We start from the raw sequence: 27891 nt of genomic DNA on the forward strand, positions 1-27891 counted from the left end.
TAAAAGATTTGACTGGACCACTGTCATATTAAGAGACCAGTGTTTCTCAAAGTGTGGTCCGGGAATCACTGGTGGTCATAAACTATCTCAAGTGGTCCGTGAGCAGGCGTGGTAAAATATAATATAGATGAGTTGTTTGCAACATTGAACCAACTTGGTAAAAAACAGTTCTGCAACACTGTCTATGTAAGATATGCCAGTTTAAATCATACAGCATGAATCCACACAATAAGCAAAGTGCAAAGACAATAAGCAAGGTGGTTCGGTGAGTAGGCCTATAGTGTAGCTAATTATAGGCTACTGTTGAAGTAGGCCTAGGTCTAATCTTTTTTTTTTTTTAGCTAGGGTTAGTTAAGTGGTCCTGAAACTGAAAAAGTTTGAGAAACACTGAAAGACAAAGTATTAATGTTTTACTCCTCACGCTAGATGGCTTATATGCTTCAAACACAACACATTCCCCAAACAGACTCTCCATCTTAGCCATAGCTAACTTGTTAGCTTAACTTTGCATCATCAGTCTAACTAGTTAAATAGTTGACATTACATGATGAACATTTTCGTATGGACATTCTGGTGGATGTTAATTTGTATGAGAAGCTTCAACTTCTGGGTATGTAGCATTGTGGCATAAAGCTTAGGTAGTTAGTTGGTAACTCTGGCAGAAATCCAGTGTTCTTGTTCCATGTAGTTTCGTGTTGCAGCCACAGGGTTGCAGCAAAGCACGAGACTAGCCTACAGGAAAGCTGTTGCATATGAACTCATTCGAATATTTTGAAAATGTAACAGCTAGATATTTGTCTTCTCATTTTTGTAGGCGAAAATGAAGAGATTTTATCTTAGTTCTTATTTCATGCAAAACATTTTAGTCTCGGGTCAACAATAATTCATCTTAAGATAGTCTTAGTCAGTGTTTCAGGACATTACTGCCATCTCGTCATCGACGTCTTAGTCATAAAAAGGTCGCTGGATTGTGAACATATTTCCTGCGTCTCTGAGAAATTAACACTAGTACTGAGCAGTGCAGTATATCCAGTACAAGAGTTCAGATCACTCCTGGGGCTCTTGGGGAAATAGGCGGCTTGGTTGAGGAGCAGCTCACCATAGTGCTTACACTACAGTTAACAGTCCAATAAGAAATAAGACAACAAGACAAGTTTTAGTCCAGATGAATGGAATTCTCTCTACTCTGGTGTCGTCTTGTAAGGTTGGACTGGAAACGTACACAGCTCATTGCCAAAGGCACACTGTAAAATCCCAAAAAAGTCCACTTGAATTGATTTGACATTTCAAAATGCTAGCGTGTCAATACTGATCCTGGACTGACCTGTAAGACTATAAACACTATACACTATGCATGTCAGAGATCAGCATCTCCTTGATCTGCAGCATTCTACAAACGAACTATTTAAATGAATTAATATTTAAATATTTTTTAATATTCTCCTACAAAGAACTGGGCTGTGTTGGGCCACCGAGTGCTGATGGTGACTGGACCGGGGGGGTGGCATTGCTCTGTGTAGCGCCTGAGGGGCCAGGCTCAGACCTGATAGCCTCTCCAGACAGAAGTCACTACACACACACACTGGGACACTAATGGCCCGATTGGTTTGTAAGTCTGGAGGGGTCAGGAGTCTCTGCAGAGAGGCAAATATACATCCATAATGTCGTGGGACAAAAGCCATGTCTGTACACACACACACACACACACAACACACACACACACACACAAACAGTGGGAGTGTGACTGGTCAGAACAATGGCTGTAGTAAGAGCCCCTACAAAGGGGGCATTGCTGACTATTTTTTTTATGAGCAGCAAATGTGGCGATGAAGTCACCCTCCTCCTCACACACACAAACACACACACACACACGTGAACAAAATGTACAGCTGGCTTAATGACTGGGGCGACAGTCTACTGAAGAAAAAAAATATACAGTCTCTGAATGTGTGTGTGAGAGAGAGAGAGAGAGAGAGAGAGAGAGAGAGAAGGATGGTGAAACAGAGGGAAGTATGCATGAAGGTTTTGTGTGCTAATGACCTCCAGCTGGATGTGTGTGTGTGTGTGTGTGTGTATGCATATGTGTGTGTGCGCGTGTGTTTCGTGAAGGAAGTACTTCCTTGACCTGGTGGCTGATTTTCTTTCACACCAGCAGCTGAAAACACATGGGAAGACGGAGCAGACAAATGCACAGGGTGTTTGTGTGCACACAGGTCTGAATCAACATTCACTTGATGAGTGACCATCATTAGGGTCACTCATACACTCAGGTCAGCTTAATTGTGTCTCACTCACACACAACTATTGGACCATTTTGCATATACAGCTGTGCGAAGCTGGTCTATCCTGTGCAGATATGTGACCAAAGGTGAATGGCTACATGTAGTTTTTTACATATTTACCATATTAAGGGGTGGGTGAGAGAGTTAAAAACAACTATAAAAGAATTATAACTAAAAGAACAACTATCAGATGATCAGGTTGCTGGACACAAATGCAAGGCAAGTGCAAGGCCTAAAAATATGTCATGACCTAAGAACGACAGAAAAGGTCACACTTAATTGTGTGACGCATAATTGAACTATTAGAACAAAAGTACACACACATTGCATGCATATCTGATGTGACGCAGAACCCCAAGGGTTTAAGATTCAATGGAATTGTGAGATCCTCACTGACACACCCGGAATATTCCGTGGTTGTCGTGGTGCTGGTGGCCGTGGTCGTCCAGAGCTGGCATCTAAATTTACCCTCTAGCCCCTGAGAACGCATACCAATGGCTCTGAGGCAAGATACAGCCTGAGAAGATGCAGACTCCCTCTCACACACAACAGGCAGAGCGCGCGCACACACACACACACACACACACACAAGCACATTCAAAAAAGCACACAAAGTAAAACACAGACCCCAACAGAGATATCCGCTTATAACTATTAACAAGAGCTCCAAAAATACACCATGACTTAACACTCAAATACTTACAAACTGAGCCAACAGGTCAGCTCCCATAGCACAGACTTGCAGCGGCACTAGCATGTAGCAGTTAGCATACAAGCCTGGGAAAAGAGCCTCATCAGGCCATGCTACACTGTAATGTCTGGTAGTGCATAGTGTTGTTATGCTAACAACAAACAATAGCACCATCAGGTCCTGCCAACTGAGCTCCCATTTGCATCATGTTTTTCCATTAGTAAAATGCAAGCTTTGTTAATACAGTGCAAATGCATTGTGTGTATTCAGAGGTGTCGTTAACCGTTAGAACCTAATGTGTCTTCAGAAACTGTTAGCACCTACTAAACAGATGCACAAGTCTGTATGCATATACATCTGCTAGACTCAGCATAGCACAGAAACCTATTCATAGCAGCAAGGAAGACACTTAGCAAAGAATCAACACTGAAATGTCTACAGGCACCGCACCACACACACACACACACACACACACAGCCATGTGCACAGACTACATTGTATAGAAGAAAAAAGTGTCTCACGAGTCTAACTATAGTGGAACCTCCCCCATCCCACGTCCAGAGAACAGCAAGAATCCACCCAATGTAATGGGGACACAGGGAAGAGCAGAGCCCCTGTCCATACATGTGCAGCCCCCTGTCCTCCTGCAGCCTCCTGCTCTCACTCTCTCTGCCCCTCACACACTGTTCTTCATCTCTCGCTCTTTCTCTCCTCTCTCTCCATCAGTCTCTCACACACACACACACACTCCTATTCATCCCTCTTTCTCCCTCTCTCACACACACACACACACACACACACACACCACTTCTATTAGGCTGGATGACCACTCCGACTGTTTTTGCAGACAGACAGACACTATTGGCAATTCAGACTGATACAGTCAGAAGCCCATGACTAAAACTTTTCAGGAATGCCGATCCTCCTTACGGCGCTCAAAAGGTATATGCAGGGGCATGCACACTAATCAAACTTCTCCACAAAGTACTCTCTTCAGACACAGCAAACTATTACGCATGGTGCCACTGCCGCACGCCTTAGCCAAGATCACCTCACGGCAATGATATGTCAGCGAGAATGATGAGTGAACCTCTCCTTTCAAATAAAAGAACCAAAGCCATATAACAGATGCGTGAAGCCAGAACGGGCACTTCTCAGTGCTTCTTGCTAATGGCTAAGCCACGCTGCCTTTCCATATGAAACCAGAGATCTCCGCCAAAAACCCATAGGGAGCAGCTGAGAGCACAAACCTTTTCGGCCTTCCCAGGACCCGTCCCTGGCCGGTGTCGCCACGGGCACACAGGCTGTACCTCCGGCGGTGTCGCTCGTACATCTTCTGCTTGGAGCCACGACAGATCCCCACATGAAGGCCAAACTCTCTGCGTTCTACTAAACCCAGGAGGACTCCAGCAGCCACCCAGAGCTCCTGATCACATCTGTGCTCGGAGAGGCAGCCCCTCCTCTCGTCTGTCTGCCTCTGGCTTGGCTTACTCACCCCTCCCTCCCTCTCTCTCTCTCTAACTCTCTTCTTCCCTCCCTCCCTCTCTCTCTCTCTCTTCTTCCCTCCCTCTATCTCCCTCTCTCACATGCACACTGCCTCCCTCCCCCTTTCACTCAATGTCCCTGTCCAAAAGTCTTTCCCCCTTTCTCTCTCTCTCACACACACACACACACACACTTCCTCTTCAACTCTTTTTTTCTCCTCCTTCGTTCAGTCCTTCTCCACAGCTCCATTACTCTGCTAACTTCCGTCGGCCAGCTCGCCGCTTCCTGCTTCATTTGTGTATTCATTTATTTTTTCCCTTTCCTCTTTCTCTCTCTCTCTCTCTCTCTCTCTCTCTCTGTCTCCCACTCACCCATTCTCTTCTAAGGACTGTGTAGGCTGTCTCCATAAAGGAAACCTCTATGATGGGAGCACAATGGCCACTCATTGACCAGGGGGCGCTGGGTCAGCCCCAGCTCTCTTCAAACCAGAAGAGGGGGAATAAGAGAGAAATAAAGAAGGACAACAAAGAACAACAGGAGGAGTTGTAGAAGAGGATATCTCTGAGCGCTGATCTGGTGCTGCTCTGAATATCAGGAAGAGGAAGTTCATTTCATCTCTCATCACATCACAGCTGGGAGTTCTGGACTGATTGATCAGGAAATGAGGGATCAATTCTCCAAACACAGGACAGTGTTTTCCCATCGCCGAGTCGGCAGTGGCCAATCAGCGCAAGGCAAGACCTAAGTAATCAGAGCATGACTCAAGACATCAGGCCAGCACTGCCAGACGCCCTGGACAGTGCTCCCCGGGCACCATGGGAACGGCCACAAAACAGATAGTGGCCGGTGACGCAAGGCTAAACGCCGGACTTCAGATGACCTAAGAGCTGACCTGCTAAGACTCTGGGAAAAGCATCAGGGGGCGACATGAAGATGTCACTGACCAATGAAGGAAGGAAGGAGACAGAGAAATAGAGAGAGAAAGAGAGAGAAAGAGGGCAGGAACTCAGACACAGAGACAGACACAGAGGGGCTCAATAGGTGTTTCTAATCAGGACAGTTAATTGTGCAACACACACACACTCCTCCTCTCTGTCTCTCTCCCTCACACACACACACACACACAAGCACACATGCATACACATACAAACCACACACACACACACACACACACACACACCTGGAATGACTGCACCCCAAAACAATGCGTTTCTATTTCCACAGCCCTAGGCTACCCTTAGACACACCTTATTGTGAATAAGGGCATGCTTAATGAGAAGCAGCACACACTCTCACACACACACACACACACACACACAGAGCCCTGTTCCCAAAACAAGTTCAGACACATTGGATCCCAACTACAGAGAGAGACAGAAGGCACAATGGCTCCAGACAGACCACTGTGAGTGTGTTTGTGTGCATGCGTCTGTGTGGCTGTGTGTCTGTGTGTGTGTGTGTGTGTGTGTGTGTGTGTGTGTGTGTGTGTGTGTGTGTGTGTGTGTGTGTGTGTGTGTGTGTGTTCCTTGGTATTCTGTTTGTGTGGGCTGTGCTGATGGGAGAGAGGATGCACAGAGATTTGCCTCGAGGACCCAAAACAATAGCCATTAACGAAGGAGCTCTGAAAAGCCACTGAATTAAACGGACATTTCACATCACGCTTGCTGTCTCTCTCTGTCTACCTCCCTCCCTCTTGCTCTCTCTTTCCCCCTCACTCAAAAATGCCAAACCACAGCTATGCCCGTGCACATCTGGAATATGTTATACCCCTGCCAGCCACCGGAGGGCGCCTGTGCACTCAGCACAGGGCTCTCTGCTTGCTCTTTAGACAGCAGGGTAAACCCAGGCTAGACACGGTAGTGTCTCACGTCTTGTTCTCAGTGCGAGCAGTCTGGTGAAATGCTAGTGGACTGTGATCATTATCAAATAGAGTATATCAGTAATACACACATTCACACACATGTACACAGACATGTACACAAACACACACCTAACACATCTGAAGGGGTGAGTGTGTGGAGAGTACCAGTTATAGTGCGCCCCCTAGAGGCCAATAAGAGTGCCAGAGACCATCTGAGAGGCATCAAGGTGTCCTGTTTTATGATAGGTGCCTAAGGCAGTGCCCCCACTGGACTACTGGTTATCAAACTGTGTGCACACAATGGCTTGGGAGCTGGTCAGGTATACCTTGTCAGTAGTCTAATTCAGGATAATTTACGTAGCTATAAGAGTGTAAACGTAAATGGTGTGTCATGGAAATACTTGTTTTCATAAATGGTATGCTTCATGAGAAAAACAACTGAGAACTACAGCTGATAAAAGTAGGTTGTGCTGTACCAAAACCAGCACAGGAATGCTCGACTTGCTGAGGACACCTGCACAAACCTTTCAGCACTAACTATTTGACCTTCACTTTCAAAAATTACCTTCACACAACCTTTCCACTGGTGATATACTGTATGCGTGTGTGTGTGTGTGTGTGTGTGTGTGTGTGTGTGTGTGTGTGTGTGTGTGAGAGAGAGAGATAGTGAGTAAGAGAGTGCATGTGACATACATGTAGATCCAGCAAACAAACAGATAAATTACAGACAGAAATACAGAACAGTCACATGACAACTGAGCCAACAGCAGCAATCCATATGATGGATGATATGATGACCCTACTGTGATCTCATCACAAATGTCTCCCATAGTTCCTTTCTTCTCCCAGTAGGTCCCCCCTTAGGCCAAATCTTCTAAACCCAGCTGCCTCTCTCGCATGCCTTGACTGTAAGACTGACAGCAAAGGTAATCCCTCAAAACAATCTGAACATTCTTCAAGTGCTTTTGAAGAATGTCACAGTTAGATAATAATAACAACTACTACTTACCCACCACTGTGATTCTTCCACATTCAGTACATCTCAACCACACACTGTTTTGAATTACTATCTGGACATCCTGCCACAATAACGCTGGCCACAGAATAAGATTGCAACTCAAATCACGTCGCTATGTGGACTTTTAGCTCTCTAATTCTGAATTAAGGATTAGTTCATCTGTAATTCAGTAGGCACGGTGTGAGAGACTGTAAACCAGTTCTTCTTCTGGACAGGGAGCAGGTCCATCTGCTGTTCTGATCCATCTCAGGCTATTACAGTAATGATCTGTCTCCGTCTATTACAGACCCAGACCAGGAATTACATCATGTGCCCCAGACAGGCCAATGTCGCCAAAACTGTGAAGGGCTGTAACGCTACACCACCACACTATGAAAAGCCATTTTACACCACAGCTAAAGGCTGAAGGAGGGATCTCTTTCATTCCTCCAACCGCTCTCTCTCTCCCTCCCTCTCTTTTTTTCCTCTCTCTATGTCTCTCGCCCTCTCACTCACAAAATATGCAAACAACGATGAGACGGCCTACAGGGGGGAGGTCCAGCACCTAACATTGTGGTGCACCGACAACAACCTGGCTCTCAACATCAAGAAGACCAAAGAGCTCATTGTGGACTTCAGGAAGTGAAAAGCTAGCATACTCACCCCCATTCTCATCAACGGGACTGAGGTGGAGCGTGTCACCAGCTTCATGTTTCTGGGTGTCCACATATCTGAGGAACTCTCTTGGACCCTCAACACCTGTACCCTGATCAAGAAGGCTCACCAGATTCTCTTCCTCCTGAGGATACTAGGGAAGGTCCACCTGTCTCCTCAGATCCTGGTGAACTTCTACCGTTGCACCATTGAGAGCACCTTCACCTACTGTGTCACAATATTGTATGGCAACTGCTCTGCCTCCGACCATAAAGTGGCAGCATCATCAGAGACTGTTATCACCCCAACCACAGACTGTTCACCCCAGTCCCCTCCTTGAGGCATTACATGTCTCTCCGCACCCGAGCCAGCAGGGTCAAAGGAAGCTTCTTCCCTGCGGCGGTCACCCCACTGAACTCTAGGAAGGACTCAAGAGCAGCTGACTAGCCTGGGCAACACTGCCCCCTACTGCTAGTCCAGCTCCCTCCCACCCTGCCTGCCTTTCCCCTGCTTCCTCCTTCTCTGGAATCAAACCTTTTGTGAATATCCAGCCACTTCATTTCCCCTGGCCTTCCATGACTTAATGTCTTTCATTGTTTTTATGTTGTGCTCTCTCTCTCTCTCTCTCTCAGGGGCATTGGGGAACCTAACGGAGTCATTTAGAGTTAGACTCACTTTCACTTTCTGTCTCTCTGTCTGGTGAGATGACTGTTGTTTTGAGCTACACTGTGAAAGACTTTTCCCATCGTTGCCAGTCTGACCCGTCACCCAACTCAGGCCTTCCGGTCAGAAACATGTGTCACCTAGCCAACCCCAACCCGACCATTACTCTCAACCTCTAACACACACACACACACACACACACACACACACACACCAAAGGGGGATGGAGCATTGTCTAGGTGAGTCATATTAGGCTAAAGATGCATCACTTAGCTCTAAATCATCATTTCCCCCTCAAACACTCCTATACAGAAGGATGGAATCAAGGAAAAAGAAAATAAAATAAAAAATGTCTTACCTCATTTGTTTTCATCATTGATGTGGGTTCCTCACTTCCATCTAAAGTGTTCATTAATCCTCTGTCCCCTACATCTGAGGGATACACACACACAGAGAGATATCAGATGATTTTCTTTATAAGGGAACAACAAAAATATTTTTTTTAATAGAATCAAGCCCTCATGCAGACAGCCAGATCAAAGTAGCTTTGACCATGGTATTCTTAAACGTGTGTCACTTATTAACCAACTATAAACTGGATTCAAAGCTCATCCTCAATATGTACAAGACTCAGTAACATGCAGTTTACTGATTTAACTGTTCAGTAAACTGTTCAAAACTCTGGACCAATTTAACAGTGTGCCACACTGCCTGTGTGTGTCTGACAGCCCCAGTCAAGCTCAATCGCCAACAGTCCCCCAGACCAGCTCAATTGCCAGCAGATCGTATGATTCCCCACACTGTTGCCCACACAGTCATCTTAGCATGGACCTGTGACTGAGAGTGCAGCACTAACACAGTTCAGTACTAACACAACCCCACGCAATCACAACACACACAACTATATCCTCTCTCTCACTCTTTCTTTGCCTTCCCCATTGGTCTATGCTATTCTACAGCTACTGGGCTCCAATGAGGTCACCTCCTGTTGCTTGGATACGCGGCCATGTAAATATACATTGGCCTGCATCGGCACTTCCTACTCACATGGCCACTGAGTAGCAAAAATGAAAATAACTGATAGCACCCATGACAACACAGAAACACGCGCACACACACACACACACACACACACACACACACACACACACACACACACACACACACTTTATGTCCTCCATCCCAGCTAAATCTTCCTCAAAATGAATTGTGAAGATGTGTAGCTAAAACAGCCCCATACAATCACAAGAAACACAGCTTTACTCAATTCAATTCAAATTAGCTTCATTAGCATGACTTTCACAGCAGTGTTGCCGAAGCTCTCCCTCTATCTCTCCCTCTATCTCTCTCTCTAGCTCTCTCTAGCTCTCTCTCTACCTCTTTCTCTCACACACACACAAATCACCCACTCACACGCCAGTGACCTGGGCTGAGGCTGTGAATAGGTCTGAATGGGTGGACATGACAAACGACCATGCTGCTTTTAGAGGCCGTTGTAAAGATCACATGCTCACAGTCACAGGACACACACACACACACACACACACACACACCAAATGTGAGAGCCAGTCCAACACTGCACTGACACACAGTACTGTACCAACATACTGCGACTCACATTATTTTTTTTATAACAACCTCAAATCCATTTTGATAGCATTTGGTAATGTGAAGAGACAGGTGAGCACACCTGTTCTCCTCACTAGTCAACCAGGTTATTCTAGTTTTATGATCCAGGTCTTATTACCATGGAAAATGTCAGAACAGCTTTATCATTTCAGTATAATTACATGTTGACATTATTATTATTATTATTATTATTATTAATTATTATTATTATTATTATTATTATTATTATTATTATTATTATTATTATTAATAATAATAATTTGCTGAAATACAATCAAATCAAATTTCCAAGCTAGATAGGTTTGGTCAGTGCCATTTGTGTTTTTCAAAGGGAGTCTGCTGGCCTTTAGCTCCTTTGCTGGCTAGTTTTAGACAAAACCTCCATACTGTTGCGCTAAAGACCAAATAAATCTCAAAACACCTCTAGAGAACCCATTCACTGTCCCTTAATCCTATACCAATATGGCCTGGAGTGATCTAATTATTCTGAGCAAAACCCATGAAATCTGACTTAAAGGAAAATTCTGGTATTTATCACTTTGAGTCCCTTTTCTGGTTTGTTTTGGATGAACTAGAGTGGTGGACACCGAAATTTTGACGATTGGTAGCGTAGTAGCGTAGCGAAATACAGTTTCTGTCGTGTTTTATTTGGCATTTTGTAAAATCCCATTGATTTCTGTTGGAAGACTCATTGCACGTTGATATTACTGCGCCACCGTCTATGCTTCAAGTTCAAATATTGAGCGGTTGTGAATAGTTCCACAATAGCAAATAAGATGGCTGGAAATCATACATTGTGTCGATATATTTGCTTTTAATAATCAACGAACACCACTAACCACTTGGTGAGTTGCACAGTTTTGAAAACGAACATTAAGGGTTGTTTTAGGACATGTTTGAGTAGCCTACAATATGCCTGTTTGCAGCCACTCTGAGAAGTCAAAGGCGATTCAAAAAGTCAGAAAAGTCGACAGGACCAATCGTCAAAATTTCGGTGTCCACCACTCTAGTTCATCCAAAACAAACCAGAAAAGGGACTCAAAGTGCTAAATACCGGAATTTTCCTTTAAGACAAAAGAAACACAGGTGAGCTTAAATTAACGTTGTCTTACCTGCTCCTAGTGTGGAGCTTGTCTCCAGGTGACCTCCTGACTCCGGGAGTGTGTCTCTGTCCAGATGGGTGTGTGTCTCCAGGTGAGCTCCTGACTGTGGGAGTGTGTGTGTCTCCAGCTCCCTGTGCGAGCTCAGGTGTGTGTCCTGAGACTCCTGGGTGACGTCCTGGGAGGAGTCGTCGGGACACGCCTCATCAACGACATCCGGAACAAGGTCTACATCCACAGAGCTGTCGGCCTGAGTATCCACTCGGGCCTCCGTGTCTGGGTCAGCACCGTCTGCTACTGGTTCTGATTTGCATTGGTTCAGCTGTGTGTGTGCCTGGGGATCACTTTGGCTCGTGTGTGTGTCCGTTTGCATCTTGTTCGAGATCAAGTGTGTGTGAGTGTCCGTGTCACTTGGGCTCTTGTGTGCATGTGCCTCTGAGTCGTTCACGAGTGTGTGTGTGCAAGTCTCGCGCTGGGATGTGTGTGTGTGTCTCTCTGTCTCTGTCTGGGATGTGTGTGTGTGAGATTCAGTCTCATTTACAGTTGTGTCTGCGTAAGTCTTTGTCTCATTTAGGCTTGTGTTTGCGTCGGTGTCCTCAACACTGCTCTCTGAAGCTTTGAGGCAGGGGGCCTCAGCGTGTGCATCCCCAGAAAGGGTGAGCTCCACTGGGCATGGCTCTACAGCAGGACCCCTGGTGCTGCCGGAGGCCTCTTCTGGAGGGTTGGGGTGCAGACCTCCAGCAAGGGTGTGTGTGTCTGCCTCCCTACATACACTCTCCCCTTTAGAATCTTCAATACCCTTCTCACTCCTATCGAGTGACTCAGAATCCTCACTACATCCCTCGACTGCAGTCTCTGTAGCAACCTGAACCCATTCCATACTGGAACCTTCCGTTGGCCTTGACCCCTCTGGAGACGGCTGCTCCGCTGGGGCCACAGGTCCATCATCACACACACACAACCCACACTCAGAAGATGCCTGTCCATGCTGACAGGAGGCCAGAGTTTCGGTTCTCTGTGAGCCCTGTCGAGTCTCGGAGAGCCCAAACTCGAGTGACCCATGGCCCTCTGCGTCTTCGGATGAGCCTCGTCCTTCTTCGGCCATCCGCTTCCCTGGACTCCGCAACTCCACCTGGGACTCGGCGGCCGTTTCATCCTCTTCCCACAGAGGAGTGGAGAGCATCTCGCTGGACCCCTCCTCTCCAGAATCGGCATCCGGAGCTAAACTCAAGTCTGTGTGTTCCTGAGGGGCTTCCGTACCTCCATCTTGTGTGTGCGGTAAGACGGCGGCTCCTCCGTCCATTTGTAGTGGCTGTGCCAAAGACTCAGTCCCTTCCCTCTGTACTGGGAGAATTTCAAGAGGAGCCTCGTCACTCTGCCCTGGCTGAGAGCCAAGATGGCCCCCTTCGCTCTGGGTTCTGTCCGTCATAGAACCCATCCCTTCGCTCGGATACTTTTGTGGAACCGTTCCCTCGCTCTGTACTATGTGTGTTTCAGGAACTTTTTTCTCGGTCTCTGCGGTCAGCGTTTCAGGAACCGTCCCCTGACTCTGTGCTGCATGTGCTTTAGGACTAGTTCCTCTTGCGATGATTTCTGTCGCCTGCTCTGGTCTGTTCAGCTCCCCCTCTTCAGCGGAAACAACCACCTCCTCCTCTGCTCTCTGGTCAGTCTCGGGAGCGGTGTGTGACTCAGTGACCACCCTGTCGTCCAACTCTGTGCGTGTGTCAGATTCAGCACCTGCTGGTGTGTGTGGCTCAGAGTCTGTGAAACGTTCAGCACCTGGTGTGTGTGGCTGCGTGTGTGTGAGAGCGCTTGCGTGCTCGTCCTGCTCGGTGTGTGAAAAAGCTCCAGCACCTGTGTGTGCGTCCGGCTCTGTGTGTGTGGGCGACTCAGAGCCTGCCGAGGAGTCCTGCTCAGAGTGCTTTCCGGGTTCTCCTGAGGGTACAGGCGAGAGGGGGAATTCCTCCGGAACTGTGCACTTCTCCTCCTCATTGTCCTGTTGTTGTTTTCTTTCCTCTTCGCTCTCTCCCTCTTCCTTTCCCTCGTCCTGCTCAGACGTCAAGCACCGCTTCACCACTGCGGCGTACGACAGCTCCTGCACCTCACCTGAGAGGTGTGCAGGAACAGACCAATCACAGCCCTGCTCTTCCCCCTCCAGGCTGTGATTGGACTGCTCTTCCTTGTCTGCATTTCGATCTGTGGGCGTCGTCTCTGCGCATTCAGTCCCCGTGATCCGATTAGTTCCCTCACTGGACACGTCTCCGTCACTTGTCTCGGCGATACCAAGGTTCCCCGGACTCTCCTGTCCACTCACACAGGCCTGTGAGGACACTGGAGCCCAGTTGGTACCATCCAGTTCAGGCAAGTGGTCCGGTCCAGTAGCCACTCCAGGTCCAAGACTGACAGACAGATCCAACTGCTCCTCAACTGGACTGGACAACGTTTCTTTAAGGCTTCTGTCCGTGTGTGTGTCTGTGAGTCCGTGAGAGCTTTTGTCGTCGCTGAGTGCGTCTCCTTGGTTGCTAATGGCATGTTGGCTTGCGCTGTTCGATCCCATCTCAGGCGAAGGTTCAGTGCTGAGAAGGGGCTTCTCGCTGAGGCTGGCGGTCAAGGCCATTTCCTGCTGCCCGCTAGGAGATCCGGAGACGCGGCCATGTGTGTCGCTCTCTGTTCTGCCGCCGTCCTCTGTGTGTGCGTCCAATCTGAGAGTCCTCTGACCAGCCGTCTCACCGGGCTCCCCCGCCTTCTCTGCCCCTTCCTCGACCGCTCCAGTCGGCTCTTTTCCCATGTCTGTCCAGTTCTCCACCAACTGAGTCTCTGTGCTTTCCTCAGGAGCGTCGGCCAAGTCTGCCCGCTCCTCCTCGGCCATTTCCTTTTCCTCTGGCCACTTGCCGTCCGACCGTTCGGCGTGAGAACCGAGACGAACGTCCTCTGCTCCTCTGGAAGCGATTCTCCATGTGCTCGGGTCTTCCTGGTGACCGTTGCCGACCGCTGTGGCTGTGAGAGGCGTCGGCTGCATGGCGTTGTCGTCGGCGGCGGCTGAGTCCGGCTCTGTTTCCTGCGTCCTGAGTGTGCCGCTCGTCTGTGGCTCACTCGCGTGACTGAGCGGAACTTTTGTACTCTTGTTCCCCCTCCCTCCGTCTCTCGTTTCCCCCCCTCCAGGCTCCTCCTGCTCCTCCTGCGGTTGCTGGGTCTGGGCTTGGCCCATGGTGAAGTCTGCGGTTGAGCTCTCCTCTCCCCCCTCACTTCTCTCTTCCTGTTTTGGCTGCTCTTTTGCCGCTGCTGTGACTACTGGTGGTGGTGGTGGTGGTAGCAATGGCGACCGCCTGTCGGGTGCGAGCTGTGGCGGCGCGTGTCGAACTGTGCGCTCCTCGCTCTCGGCTTCCTCTATCTGTCCTGCTGGGCTGGCCCCGGAAACAGACACCTGGGGCGGCCGCCTCTCCGTCTCCCTACTGACCTCCGCCGCGCCGCGGTGCTCCTCTACAGCCTCCGCTGGTGGCGATGACGGTGGCTCTCTGTCAGGTCCAGCCCTCGTCTCCTCCTCTGTGCCTTCCCTTGCTCGTTCCCCGTTTGAACAGAGCCCGCGGCTGGCGGCCGCCACGCTGACATGGTTGGCCGTGGACTCGGTTCTCGGGACCCCCGGGGACGGGTCTGCGGTTCTGTGGGTCTCTGTGTTGCTGCTGCTGCTGCTGCTGCTGCTGTTGTTGTTGTTGTGTTGGCCCTTCTTGCCTCGCTTGCGTTTGGGCGTGCGGCGTGATGAGCCGTTGGCTCGACCCTTCCCGGCTCTATCGTCGCGGTTTCCTGTGGCAGGATACAGCTTCTCTAACTGCTGCTGCAGCTCCACGTCACCCTGCAGCAGTGGGGAACGAACACACACACACACACACACACACAGCAGTCAGTTCTCTGAGACCCCCATGGCCATCAACTTTCCACTGGTACATATTAAGAAGCATGCGATGGCATGGGCATAAAGCAAACAGCAAACAGCATGAAGCCACAAACACAATCAGCACACACAGACATACAACAACTACCAAAGAACTAATAACTTAAACAAAAAGCAGATCTGATGCTAAATCCAAAGCTCACTGCATAACACTGCATAATATGAACACTGAAAACAATAACAAAAAGTTGCCCTGCAGTAATGTTACGGAAAGGAAAAACAAAAAAGAACACATAATATATATTATAATATATTATATAATACTAATAATAATACAATAAAAATAAAAAATCAAGTACATATTCAGCACAGAACCCATACAAGGACGATCTTCGGAGAAGCTGATCGTTGGTCTGACTGCCCTGAAACCGAGCTCTACAAATGCCACCTCTGCACACATGAATGCACCTCTACATGCACTAAGACACACCCACACAGAAGCAGACAGCTGTCAGTTCCTGTGGGATAGGCGCCGAGTGACGTCCCACCACCACGTGGCTCAAACAGGTCTCACCTCTCCATCTCGGTGGCGATGGATGAGCCTCTGAAAGTCCTGGACCTCCCTCTGTAAGGTGGGAGGGGGGCTGCCCGGGCAGACGCGCTGCGTGAGCGTGTAGGTGTCGAGATCGGGGTGGTGGTGCAGACACCCTCGGCCTCCTGGGTAGACGTGGCGCTCCCTGGACCTGCGTGTGTCCGAAAGAGACGAGAGAGACGAGAGCTCTTCCCTGAGTCAAGAGAGAGAGAGAAAACACCCCAGAGGGATTAAAACAGGCGGAGGACAGGGTCACATGAGAGTGATTCATACAAGCCAGTCCACACCTACTAAACAAACCACACAAAGTCTCCTCAAACTGGCATACACACACACACACACACACACATACACACCCAGTAACACACACACACACACACACACACACTCATACAAAAGACACACATACATGCAAACTCTCAGACACACAGCCACATGTGTTTGTGTGACACACACACACACACATATCTTTCAGGTAATTCAACTTCATGACTTAATCAAATGTTTTTTTTCCAGGATACCCTGCAGGTACACCTCTCTGATTGTCCACAGCCACTGAACAACAATAAACCTTTACATATAAAGCATAAAACATGTTACACAACTTTAAATAAAACCTGTTTTAATCAGCAGCACTGAGCAGTGCACACCCACACACAGGGAATTCAGAAATAGAGTGTGTGTACTAAGATTAAAAACAGACTTCCTGCTTCAGCTGTGTATGGGCCTGGTGTATGGGGGAGGGGGAGGCTTTATTGCCTACCAAATGAGCACAATCATAACAATGAAGGGAACTGGGCAACCTATTTAGTGCAACGCTGTCATGGACAAGAGGAACAATATGAGTCGGAAGAGTGAAAGACTGCGTCAGTCTGAGAGCGGAGGGAGGGAGGGAGGGAGAGAGGGAGAGAGAGGAGAGAGAGATGGAGAGAGATAGAGAAAGAAATGGAGAACAGAGAGGGAGAGGAGGATAAAAGGAGTGAAAGGAGATCAAAGGTCAGAACCCCCCCCCCCCAACTCTCCCATATTTTTGGCCTCAGCGACCTGACAACTGAATAGTGTCAATAATTAGAAACCTCACAAACCAACACAAGTCAAGTCATATCAGTCATTCGGTCATTCGGGTCATTGAGGTGAAATAAAGACAGAATGCAGAGACAAAAATAAATGAAATGAGTGGTGGTTTGAAAACATTGTAAAAAGGGGTTAAAGCCTAACTGACTAACTGTTGCCATTCTTAGCAGCCATTTTTCCCCTCCATGTCTTTATGAGAACATGCTGTGACAAGAAAGAGTTATTCACAGTGTTGCCTCTAAAGGCTATATTGATGGTGAGGTCAATGACAATCAGCTGATCCCGAGACATGCAGTCAGTGGATGTCATAAAAGTACAAAGAAATGCTTCACATTACGCAAAGATAAGTCAACATTCATTTAACACTCATTCACTCATGCACTTTGGGAAAGATGTGTTTTGGAAAGAAGAAATAAGGATAAAAGATAGAAGAAAGATAGAATACAGGAAAAAGAGAAAGAGATCCCCCAGATGAAACAGTTTTATAAATCTGTCATGTTATGAGGAAGGGCGTGAGATGTGTCTGTGAGTGTGTCACAACAATGGCACAGTGTTATGACTGAAGTTCACAGGGCTGATGTTGTAGGAGTTGGTAAATGATCCATCAGTGTCAAAATACACACACACCCACCTGCACTCGCACACACTCTCTCTCACACACACACACACACACACACACACACACACACACACACACACACACACACAGCGTAGGCTAACGACTGAACAAGATGGCAAACTGCATACTAATGCGCTGGTATTTTTTTTTACACATACTGTGAACCAAACCCCACTGCTTTGAAGAGCTTAATCAGTGTGACTGAAAACTGAGTGTCCACTGTGTGTGACTGTCCACCTCCACTTCTTAATTCCACCCGTTACTACACTTACGTGGAGTTTCTCCTGGTGACACACACTGAGGACAGGACTCTCAGTAGTGTGTGTCCGAACAGGAAATGAGGGGGAATGGTCACTACACGTTCTCTTCTAGGGTAAGAAATAGTTTCACATGAATAAAAAAGGCCTTTAAAATGAAAAAGGACATTAAAATGACAATGTCCAAGTGATCTTTTAAATTATGTCCAATCACGGATGTTTTTTTTTTTTTTTTTTAAAGCTTCCCAGGGTTTGGCCAGTTCTGGATTGAGTGTGGGATCAGGGGTCCTGTGGTCCATGTGACAGCCATGAGGATGGGGGGGGGGGGGGCACAGGAAGTGTTGGCCATGTTGACGCTCTAGTTCTCTCTCTCACTCCATTTCTCTTTCCCTCTGTCTTCTCTTTTTTTTCCTTCTTTTTTTTCCTCTCTCTGCCAATTTAATTAAATTCAATTAAATTCAACGTTGCTTTATTAGCTTGGCCGTAGCTAGTGTTACCAAAGCACAAAACAAGGCAGTGTAACAACTTGTACTGTTGTTTTTCTGCCTCCCTCTCCCTCCCTGTCCCAGCAGTTCACCCACCCAGGTGCCCTGTGGCGTTTCCCCCCTGACTGCTTGCCCTCGTCTTCCTCTTTTAGCTGCTGAAGGTGAGGGGCAGAGAGAGAGGGGAGTAAATCTGGGTTAGTGATGATGCTGGAGGTGAAGGGGGGAACAGCTAGAGGATAAATCTGCTCAGTGGCCGGACAAGCAGGGGATTTATCCAGTACTGTCCACTCCAGAGACAGGATCAATCTTTCACCCTCTTCTTAGTCATGTTCCTATCTCAGAGATGTGTTCTCACAGGTTAGGAAAAAGCAGAAGGAAATTGGTTGGAACACGTTAATTTAGATGTAATCCTCCCCCAGAGGACACCCACACAAACATACATGCAACACGTCTACTATACACCCAACATCCACTTGTATCTTCATCAAGGCATGTCACTCAGACATTCAAATAGAGAGACATTCAAATATGCAAATATGCATGTCTGGTTTGAAGCTTTTTCTCTGGCAGTCAGCATTACACTGCAGGAAGGACAACAAGGCACTGAGAGCAGTACAGGGTGTCCCTGTGTGCCACAAGCACACACACACACACACACACACACATTTATCTCTACTGCAGTCACCGCTCTGAACATGTGTCAACATCAGCTCAAGCACACAAAACACCAGCTCTTCAGTTCCCACAGTGTTCCCAAGGCTTCATATGCCCAATGATAGTTAGACAACAGACATGATGTGACGCATGGTATTTGTCAACAGTGACTACTGGAAATAAGTGAGAAAAAAGTGTTGTATGTGTGTAATTAAAGTACATATGCGTATTTGTGCTTTTTGTGAGAGACTGTGTGTGTGTGTGTGTGTGTGTGTGTGTGTGTGTGTGTGTGTGTGAGAGAGAGACCGTGTGTGTGAGAGAGAGACAGTGTGTGCATGTGTGTGTGAGACAGTGTGTGTGTGTGTGTGTGTGAGACAGTGTGTATATGTGTGTGTGTGTGTGTGAAACAGTGTGTGTGTGTGTGAGAGAGAGTGTGTGTGTGTGAGAGAGAGACAGTGTGTGTGTGTGAGAGAGACAGTGTGTGTGTGTGAGAGAGACAGTGTGTGTGTGTGAGAGAGACAGTGTGTGTGTGTGAGAGAGACAGTGTGTGTGTGTGAGAGAGACAGTGTGTGTGTGAGAGACAGTGTGTGTGTGTGAGAGACAGTGTGTGTGTGTGTGTGTGTGTGTGTGTGTGTGTGTGTGAGAAACAGTGTGTGTGTGAGAGAGAGACAGTGTGTGTGTGAGACAGTGTGTGCGTGTGTGTATAAGTGTGTGTGTGTGTGTGTGTGTGCGATGTCTGCATGAGAGACTCACTGGTCAGAGAGCAGCTCCTGCAGCTGTGTGTGTCCGTGCTTGTGGGCCTCCCGTGCCGGCGTGCGTCCGTGCTGGTTGGGGTGTCCTAGCGCCTCCCATCCGCCCGGCTGCTCCAGCAGGAACAGGGCCACCTGACGGAGACCTCGCCGCGCCGCGAAGTGCAGGAGGGTGTCCGGCTGCCCGCCGCCTGAGGAAGAGGAGGATGAGGGTGAGGAAGGTGAGCAGACAGCAGTGCTTTAGCTCTCCTTCAGATGTTACATACACACATGTAAAACACACACTTCTGTTCCTTTCTCAAGCAGATGCCCTGCACCACAGACTGCATAGATGACTGACTACACCACAAGATAAGTCCTTTCTAACATGACAGTATCACCCTCTTCTATAAAAAAAAAAAAAAAAAAAAAAAAAAAAAAAAAATCAGCCAATGGCGTCTCTCCAGCCCTCTCACCCACTAAGCCCCTCCCCCAGAAAGACTGACTGTGCAAACAGCATTTCCTGGGGTGTTATGGTCTCTCCAAATATAGGCTGAAGTGGACTGTACTCAATATTTCCGATTTGCTCATCAGCTTTCGCCCGGTACATCACAGGGTTCATGTACCTCTCTCTATCTTTGTATGTGTGTGTGTGTGTGTGTGTGTGTGTGTGTGTGTGTGTGTGTGTGTGTGTAGATAACTTTGACAAAGAGTTTGCAAAGTATGAGGAGGGAGGAAAAAAGAAGAACATTGAACTAAATAAAACTAGATAATAAAAAAACAACAACATGATCAACATTCCCATCAGTGGTGGAATTAAACACATCTGCTGCTGCCACTGCTGTTTTCCTGCGAAGGTCCCCAGTCCAGGTCGGCTCTGAGCACAGACAATGTGGTGGAATTCCCACAGGGCAGCAAGACATATTTCTGGGATTTGGCAGGGGAAACACACACACAGAAAGAGAGAGAGAGAGAGAGAGAGAGAGAGAGAGAGAGAGAGAGAGAGAGAGAGAGAGAGAGAGAAAGCGAGAGAGAGAGAGAGAGAAAGAGAAAGAGAGAGAGAGGGGAATATAGTGGAAGTCTCCACAAAGCCGGACAGTGCCATGAATGCCTCACACTATGCCAACAAATAAAGAGTGGGAGAGAAGGGGGGGTAGGAGGACGTGGGGGTGAAGAGGGGGGGGAGCAGAGAGGGAGGGAGGGAGATAGAGGGGGTAGTAAGAAAGAGAGGAGGGAGAAGGGGAGAGAGAGAAAGAAAGAGAGAAAGAGGGAGGGAGAGAGAGCACACAAGTGTGAGAGATAGATAGAGCTGGAGGAAGAGACAGGTAGATAGCAAGAGAGGAAGCAGGTCGTGAGATAGAACTGGAGGAAGAGGCAGGTAGATAGCAAGAGAGGAAGCAGGTTGTGAGATAGTACTGGAGGAAGAGGCAGGTAGATAGCAAGAGAGGAAGCAGGTTGTGAGATCGAGGTGGAGGAAGAGGCTGCATGTGGAGGTGTGAGAAACAGGCTACATGGCAGCCAAGTGGAGGAAAGGGTGAGTGGTGAGTCAGCGAGCACCAGTGGCCCAGAGTGGATGTCCACTGAGCGTCCAGTTTCACGTCTGGCACAGGTACCAGACACCAGCTACACACACACACATCTGATCCAATACACACACACACACACACACACACATCTGACCCCCCCCACAACACACACACACACACACATCTGATCCAATACACACACACACACACAAGACTGATCCAACACACAAACCAGCTGCAGGAAATGCCAGAACTGCAGACAGGATCTCACAACTGGGCAACCACACTGGCAAATACACACAAGCACATTAACACATGTGGACATACACAACCTTTCTGTCTCTCTCTCTCTCCCTCTCTGTTTATGTCTCTCTCTCTCACACACACACACACACACAAATTGCTGAGCAGGGTTTCATGCAAAACTTCACAGACGGAGATCACTTCTGCTGGCTGAAGTGAGGTTCTGTGACCAACACACACAGAGACGGTCTTTGAGGGCTTACAGCTGGGCTGCATCAGGGTGCGCAACTGAAGCATTCCATTCGCGGAGTGTAAAAAATAGTTTTAGAAGACTTCTCTAATTATTTTGAATGTGTGCGGCACAATCACGTCTGATGTAGCCAGTTCCATTGACTGTAATGGAAGCTAACTGTTGCAGAAAATGCTCCGCGAACGGAACCCTTCAGTTCAGCGGTATGTGCCCTGTTTAGCCTGCCCATAGTACAGTTTTGCTGCCGTCAAGGGTGGCTGCTAGGGTCCCCTCCATGGACATATTCATCACTGCCCCATGCATCGTATTAAAGGAAATACGTACACACACGTACATGCAGAGAGAGAGAAATCCACACACACACACACACACACACACACTCACTAACCAGTGGTGTGTTTCTGGTGGCATGTTTCCCTATATCAGTCACACTCTGAGCCCTTCATCAGCTCTGTGTGCCGATCAATTCCTCTCATTACCTCTGGCACACTGACAAAACACTCTAACACGTTAACCAGGGGTCAAAAGGTCAACAGATAAGGACATGGACACACAGAAACACATATAAAAAAAGGCACATAGCTGGCACACACACACACAATAAGGCAGACCAGACAAGTAGGACCATTTCAGTAATGGTGGAAATGTTTACTTTTTGATTGCCTGACATTGAACTCTGAGTGTTATGGGGGGAGGGGTGCTGAGCTCTGCATCACATTCTTACTCAGTGAATACACTTGGTATGGTATGGCAACCCACTTATAGAGGTAGTAGGAGGAAGTCACTTCTCTCTGGGAGACGAATAAACATGTCCAAACAACACACACATACACACACACACACCAAGCCTAAAGTAACCAGCCTACAGTACCATACTATCAGCACTGAAACCTTTTTTTTTTCTTCTGTAAGATATTGTAAAAATAACAACAGCAATATAGTTGTAAATAAGTATCAAACAACACCCACAATGCAGACAGTCTATAAACTGCCATCAGTCTTGTCAAATCAAATGCTAGCATTCGATACTTCACATTCACTTCCCGGACTATTCAACAACTAGTGAAAACTTTTCCCATTTTGAACAGTTGATGATACAAGACCAATGTACAGTCTCTTCCTTGTGATGACTGCATTCAAACTGACCACTCGAGACCCTCAAGCGTGTTCAGACACTGCTCTGTCTCCTCACACAGAACAGCATGTCTCTATAAGTCTATTTCAGGCTTTAAGAGCGCTTCTGTTCCAACAACACACACACACACACACACACACACACACACACACACACACACACACACACACACACACACACACACACACACCACTATTTAAAGGTTTAAGGGTGATATTCCCCTGGGTGGTCCAGACACTATTTACAATCTTGAGCCAGATGTAGCTATACATAGCATGTTATAAAAGACCATGACCAAGGTGTCAAAGATAAACAACCTAATAAAGACAAACACAACCAACAATGATGTACAATAACAGGTAAATACTGTATATCCATTACATTTCTTTGTCCTATAGGCAGAGACAGAGATAGAGATTCTCACCCAAAAGACAGACAGACACATCTTTCAGGCATCATGTGTGCTACAGCTGTGAGTTATGGATCCTGAACACTGACCTCTAGCTCCTAGTTCATCATGTGCTGCAAGGCTACTGTAGCACCATGCAGACCATAGGGCATTACTATAAATTGCAACATTTCCCGTAAGCCCTGGAAAGTGGTAACCTCTTGCACCTGAAGGGTCAAAGGTCATGGCCAGCAACCCTTAAAATAAGTGTAGTCTCCCATCTCTGTCCTCATCATCTTCTAATGTGCCATTCATCTTCTGACAACAATTTGGAGCAGATGTCTAACAAATGTTCGCAGGTTTAAAGTTCTGCAAGTGGGCCCCAGCTGTGGCACCTGCACCGTACGCCAGGTTCGATTCCGCCCGTGGTCCTTTCCGGAACCCCCAACTCTCTCTCCCACTCGCTTCCTGCCCCCCCAAAAAAAAAGTTCTGCAAGTGGAGGCAGACTCACCCAGTCCTGTGCTGACGTGAGGACGGTCGTCTATGCTCAGAGGTGCATCCACCGGAGTGTCGTCGGCGTGCACGCCCATCTTTGTGTCCAGCACACTCCAGCCGTGTGGCAGCTGCAGGTGCCGCAGCGCCTGCGCCAGGTTGGAGTCCAGCCACTCGCATTCCTGCAGGGGGATCTGACACTCGTCCAGCAACAGCGCCCCCTCCTGGCTGCCTTCGCTACCACCACCGCCAGCCCTGCTCACCAGGAACTGGGCCATGTCCCAGGCCAGGTCCTGCACAAACTGGAAACATTCTTCAGCCAGGGCATCCACCGAGCCACCCGGCCGCGCAGAACACAGGGTCACCTGCACCACCTCACTGGAGTCATGAGCTGGAGACAGAGAGAGAGAGAGAGAGAGAGAGAGAGAAAGAGAAAGACAAAGAGAAAGACAAAGAGAAAGAGAGAGAGAGAGAATTTCTATTTATGGTAATAAAGCAGAACTTATATTCCAGGCTGCAACAGTAGGCTATGTATGATAAAGTGAGGTCGAAAACCGGTTCTGTTTACACATGTCTTACTTGGTAATGTATATCTGAACTGAACTTCTCAGTGAAGCATGTCTTTAAACACATCAACTGCACACACATTGCTCAGTGGATGAACAACACACCTGTGGTCACTGTGTTTATTTTAGCATGTAGTAAGCCTTAGCTGAAAGCTTCTGTTCATGTATTAGCAACCAAGCATAAAGCAAGCCCACAAGCCCCATGTGTTGGTTATTATGGTTATGGTAATTTGGCAGACACTTTCGTCCAAAGCAACATACAGAATTACAATAGTTTTGACAGTTTCTGTTTAAGAATGGGTAAGCCTATGTTAAGCAAAATAGTGTTAATAACAATGGTTCAAGTTGTTTTACAAAAAAACTTTATAATGTGTATAAACATTTCTATTTTGTATACACTAGGCATTCATTGAATACTGGCAAATTGGCAAATCTATGCCACATTTCACCTCCGGTGCAGTATATTTCACCAGTTCAGTTGCTTATGAGAGTTGGATACGAATTTGGCCATCTCATCCAACTGGTCCCAGAGCCACTTGTTTTTCCCATACACAGTAAAAGAAACTCAACCTGATAAAAATCATATTTTTCGCAGAGGCCTGTACATTACCTTTGATTACATCATCTGGCTGCACAGCTACATTAATTACTCTTGTTGTCTCACCTGGACGAGTGTGTTGGGGTTAATGTGTCTCACCTGAACGAGTGTGTTGGGGTTAATGTGTCTCACCTGGACGAGTGTGTTGGGGTTAATGTGTCTCACCTGGACGAGTGTGTTGGGATTAATGTGTCTCACCTGAACGAGTGTGTTGGGATTAATGTGTCTCACCTGGACGAGTGTGTTGGGATTAATGTGTCTCACCTGGACGAGTGTGTTTGGGTTAATTTGTCTCACCTGGACAAGTGTGTTGGGGTTAATGTGTCTCACCTGGACGAGTGTGTTGGGATTAATGTGTCTCACCTGGACGAGTGTGTTGGGATTAATGTGTCTCACCTGGACGAGTGTGTTTGGGTTAATTTGTCTCACCTGGACAAGTGTGTTGGGGTTAATGTGTCTCACCTGGACAAGTGTGTTTGGGTTAATTTGTCTCACCTGGATGAAGGTGTTGGGGTTAATTTGTCTCACCTGGACAAGTGTGTTGGGGTTAATTTGTCTCACCTGGACGAGTAATGTGTCTCACCTGGATGAAGGTGTAGGGGTTAGGGGGACTCACCTGGACAGATGGCCTGCAGGGTGACCTGACTGATCCGGAGGGTGCTAGCCAAATGCCGCTGAGTGGAGCCTGCGAACAGCAGATAGAACTCCACCTCCTCCTCTTCCTCACCGCACTCATCATCACACAGCTGGACTGTCAGCACACACTCACCCTGAGGAAGGAGAACACACACACACACACACACAAAATCAGACATCAATTAACATAAATACATGCATACAAATACAGACACACAGAATATATTTCCACACACTGAGGTATGCACATACTGCCATCTAAAGGAGAACTATACACACACACACACACCAGAGAATGGTGTATCCAGCAAACACGGGCTCTATAAGTAGATGTGTTTATTGGAAGTTGAGAAGATGTTTGCAACGTGTAATCAGAGTGCAACTAAAGCAACTAAAAGTAAATCAGGACAGTCCAAAATGTGATGCCAGAAACTGATAAATATACAGTACATATATGCAAATATTAATATATAAATATAAATAATCTTCTTCTTCTGCTGTATGGATATATCCAAAAACACACACACACACACACACAGCAGGATATCAACGCGCAATAGCACTATCAGACATTTAAGAACCTCGAATAACACAGGCACCTGTCCTGAACTCAGCACCACTGAGCTTGAAAACAAGGCAATATAAACAACCAGGGACACAACTGTAATTACCCCACCTAATGTAATTACAGGACTTCTGTGTGTGTGTGTGTGTGTGTGTGTGTGTGTGTGTGTGTGTGTGTGTGTGTGTGTGTGTGTGTGTGTGTGTGTGTGTGAGAGAGAGAGAGAGAGAGACAGAGAGCTTGTGTGTGTTTTGCTTTCTATCTCTCTTCGCTGAGGCCATGGTCTCGTCTTCTCATGTTGCCACACCACTCTGCGTGTGTGTGAGCTGGAAAAGAGACGTCTGACAGTAAAGGTCCACATGATACGGCTGCAAACATTCTCCTAAAGGTCACATCCTCCACTGGACCCAACCCCGTCCCCCTGCAGGTCCCTCTTACACACACAGCACACCGTGACCATCAGACTGTTTGTTTGTTCGCAGGCAACTCCAGTAGCCAACACACAGGCCAACTCTGCTAAACCACTGCCATCACACAGCTCACCCTCCAATGTCCATGCTAAACCACTGCCTTCACACAGCCCACACAATGTCCATGCTAAACCACTGCCTTCACACAGCCCAAACAATGTCCATGCTAAACCATTGCCTTCACACAGCCTAAACAATGTCCATGCTAAACCATTGCCTTCACAGAGCCCACACAATGTCCATGCTAAACCACTGCCTTCACACAGCCTGCCCTCCAAAGCCATGCTAAACCACTGCCTTCACACAGCCCACACAATGTCCATGCTAAACCACTGCCTTCACACAGCCCACACAATGTCCATGCTAAACCACTGCCTAAACCACTGCCCTCCAACATGCTAAACCACTGCCTTCTCCAATGTCCACAATGCTAAACCACTGCCTTCACAGAGCCAACACAATGTCCATGCTAAACCACTGCCTTCACACAGCCTGCCCTCCAATGTCCATGCTAAACCACTGCCTTCACACAGCCCACACAACGTCCATGCTAAACCACGGCCTCCACACTGGCCTCCCTCTATGGCTGCAGATTAGATTAGCAGCTGGCTGGCTCTACTGCCTGCCAAGCCTCTGTTCAGCTATGTGGAGGGTTATCTACTAAGACCTGTGCTTTATATTTAGTGCTTTATCTGCTCTTCTGAGCTTTAGGTGGCCTGCACCATTTCAAAAGACCAGATGTTGACAACAATGACTACAATAATAAAAACAGATAAAATGTCCTACTTAACAGCTATTTAAAAACTAGGCCTAATACACACCAATACTGCAGAAACTACACAAAAATACAATACAATTATATAAAAATAGTTCATACATTACACAGCATATGTAGCATATGAAGCTACCAAAGACTGTATATGAAGATATACAGCCATATATGCAGACATTGGTACAGTAGCTACATATATAAGAACTATGGATGATAGTTTATGAAAAAAGTGTATGAATAGAGTATGAACAAAACATCAATACACAACATGTGAAACATAGTAGCTCACAAAACATAAACAGCCACAATGAGAACAAAGAACTCAGCCATGGCCCTGCCTTCAGGCACCACAGGTGCTGTGAGGTGAACTGGCTCCGCAGGGGGGCGGTCAGTCTGATGTCAGGTGAGTGGGTGGAGTCCTTCGCCTGTCAGCACACCTGCCTTTTGAGGCTGCCAGTGATGCAGTGATGACACAGGAGGTGACGGGTACACAGCAAGGTTACGACCCAGCCTCCACGCCCACCCCAGCACACACATGCGCGCACGCGCACACACACACACACACACACACACGTCTCTTTGTTTGGCTGTT

The 27891-nt window shown here is 47.5% G+C and overlaps 1 protein-coding gene across 1 annotated transcript in view; it reads right to left on the minus strand.

Moving 5' to 3' along the window:
* The window catches only part of LOC125302821 (A-kinase anchor protein 13-like), a 48032-nt gene that overhangs the window by 11435 nt on the left and 8706 nt on the right, over positions 1–27891 (minus strand). The window contains exons 3-8 of the mRNA XM_048256141.1: positions 25476–25629; positions 23715–24086; positions 19686–19872; positions 15826–16036; positions 11375–15212; positions 8992–9065 (exon numbers count right to left, since the gene is read on the minus strand). Of these exons, the coding sequence (XP_048112098.1) occupies positions 8992–9065; positions 11375–15212; positions 15826–16036; positions 19686–19872; positions 23715–24086; positions 25476–25629 (4836 nt within the window). The remainder of the gene's footprint in view (positions 1–8991; positions 9066–11374; positions 15213–15825; positions 16037–19685; positions 19873–23714; positions 24087–25475; positions 25630–27891) is intronic.

The sequence above is a fragment of the Alosa alosa genome, chromosome 11 (genome assembly GCF_017589495.1).
Source record: "Alosa alosa isolate M-15738 ecotype Scorff River chromosome 11, AALO_Geno_1.1, whole genome shotgun sequence".
NCBI classification, from domain to species: Eukaryota; Metazoa; Chordata; class Actinopteri; order Clupeiformes; family Clupeidae; genus Alosa; species Alosa alosa.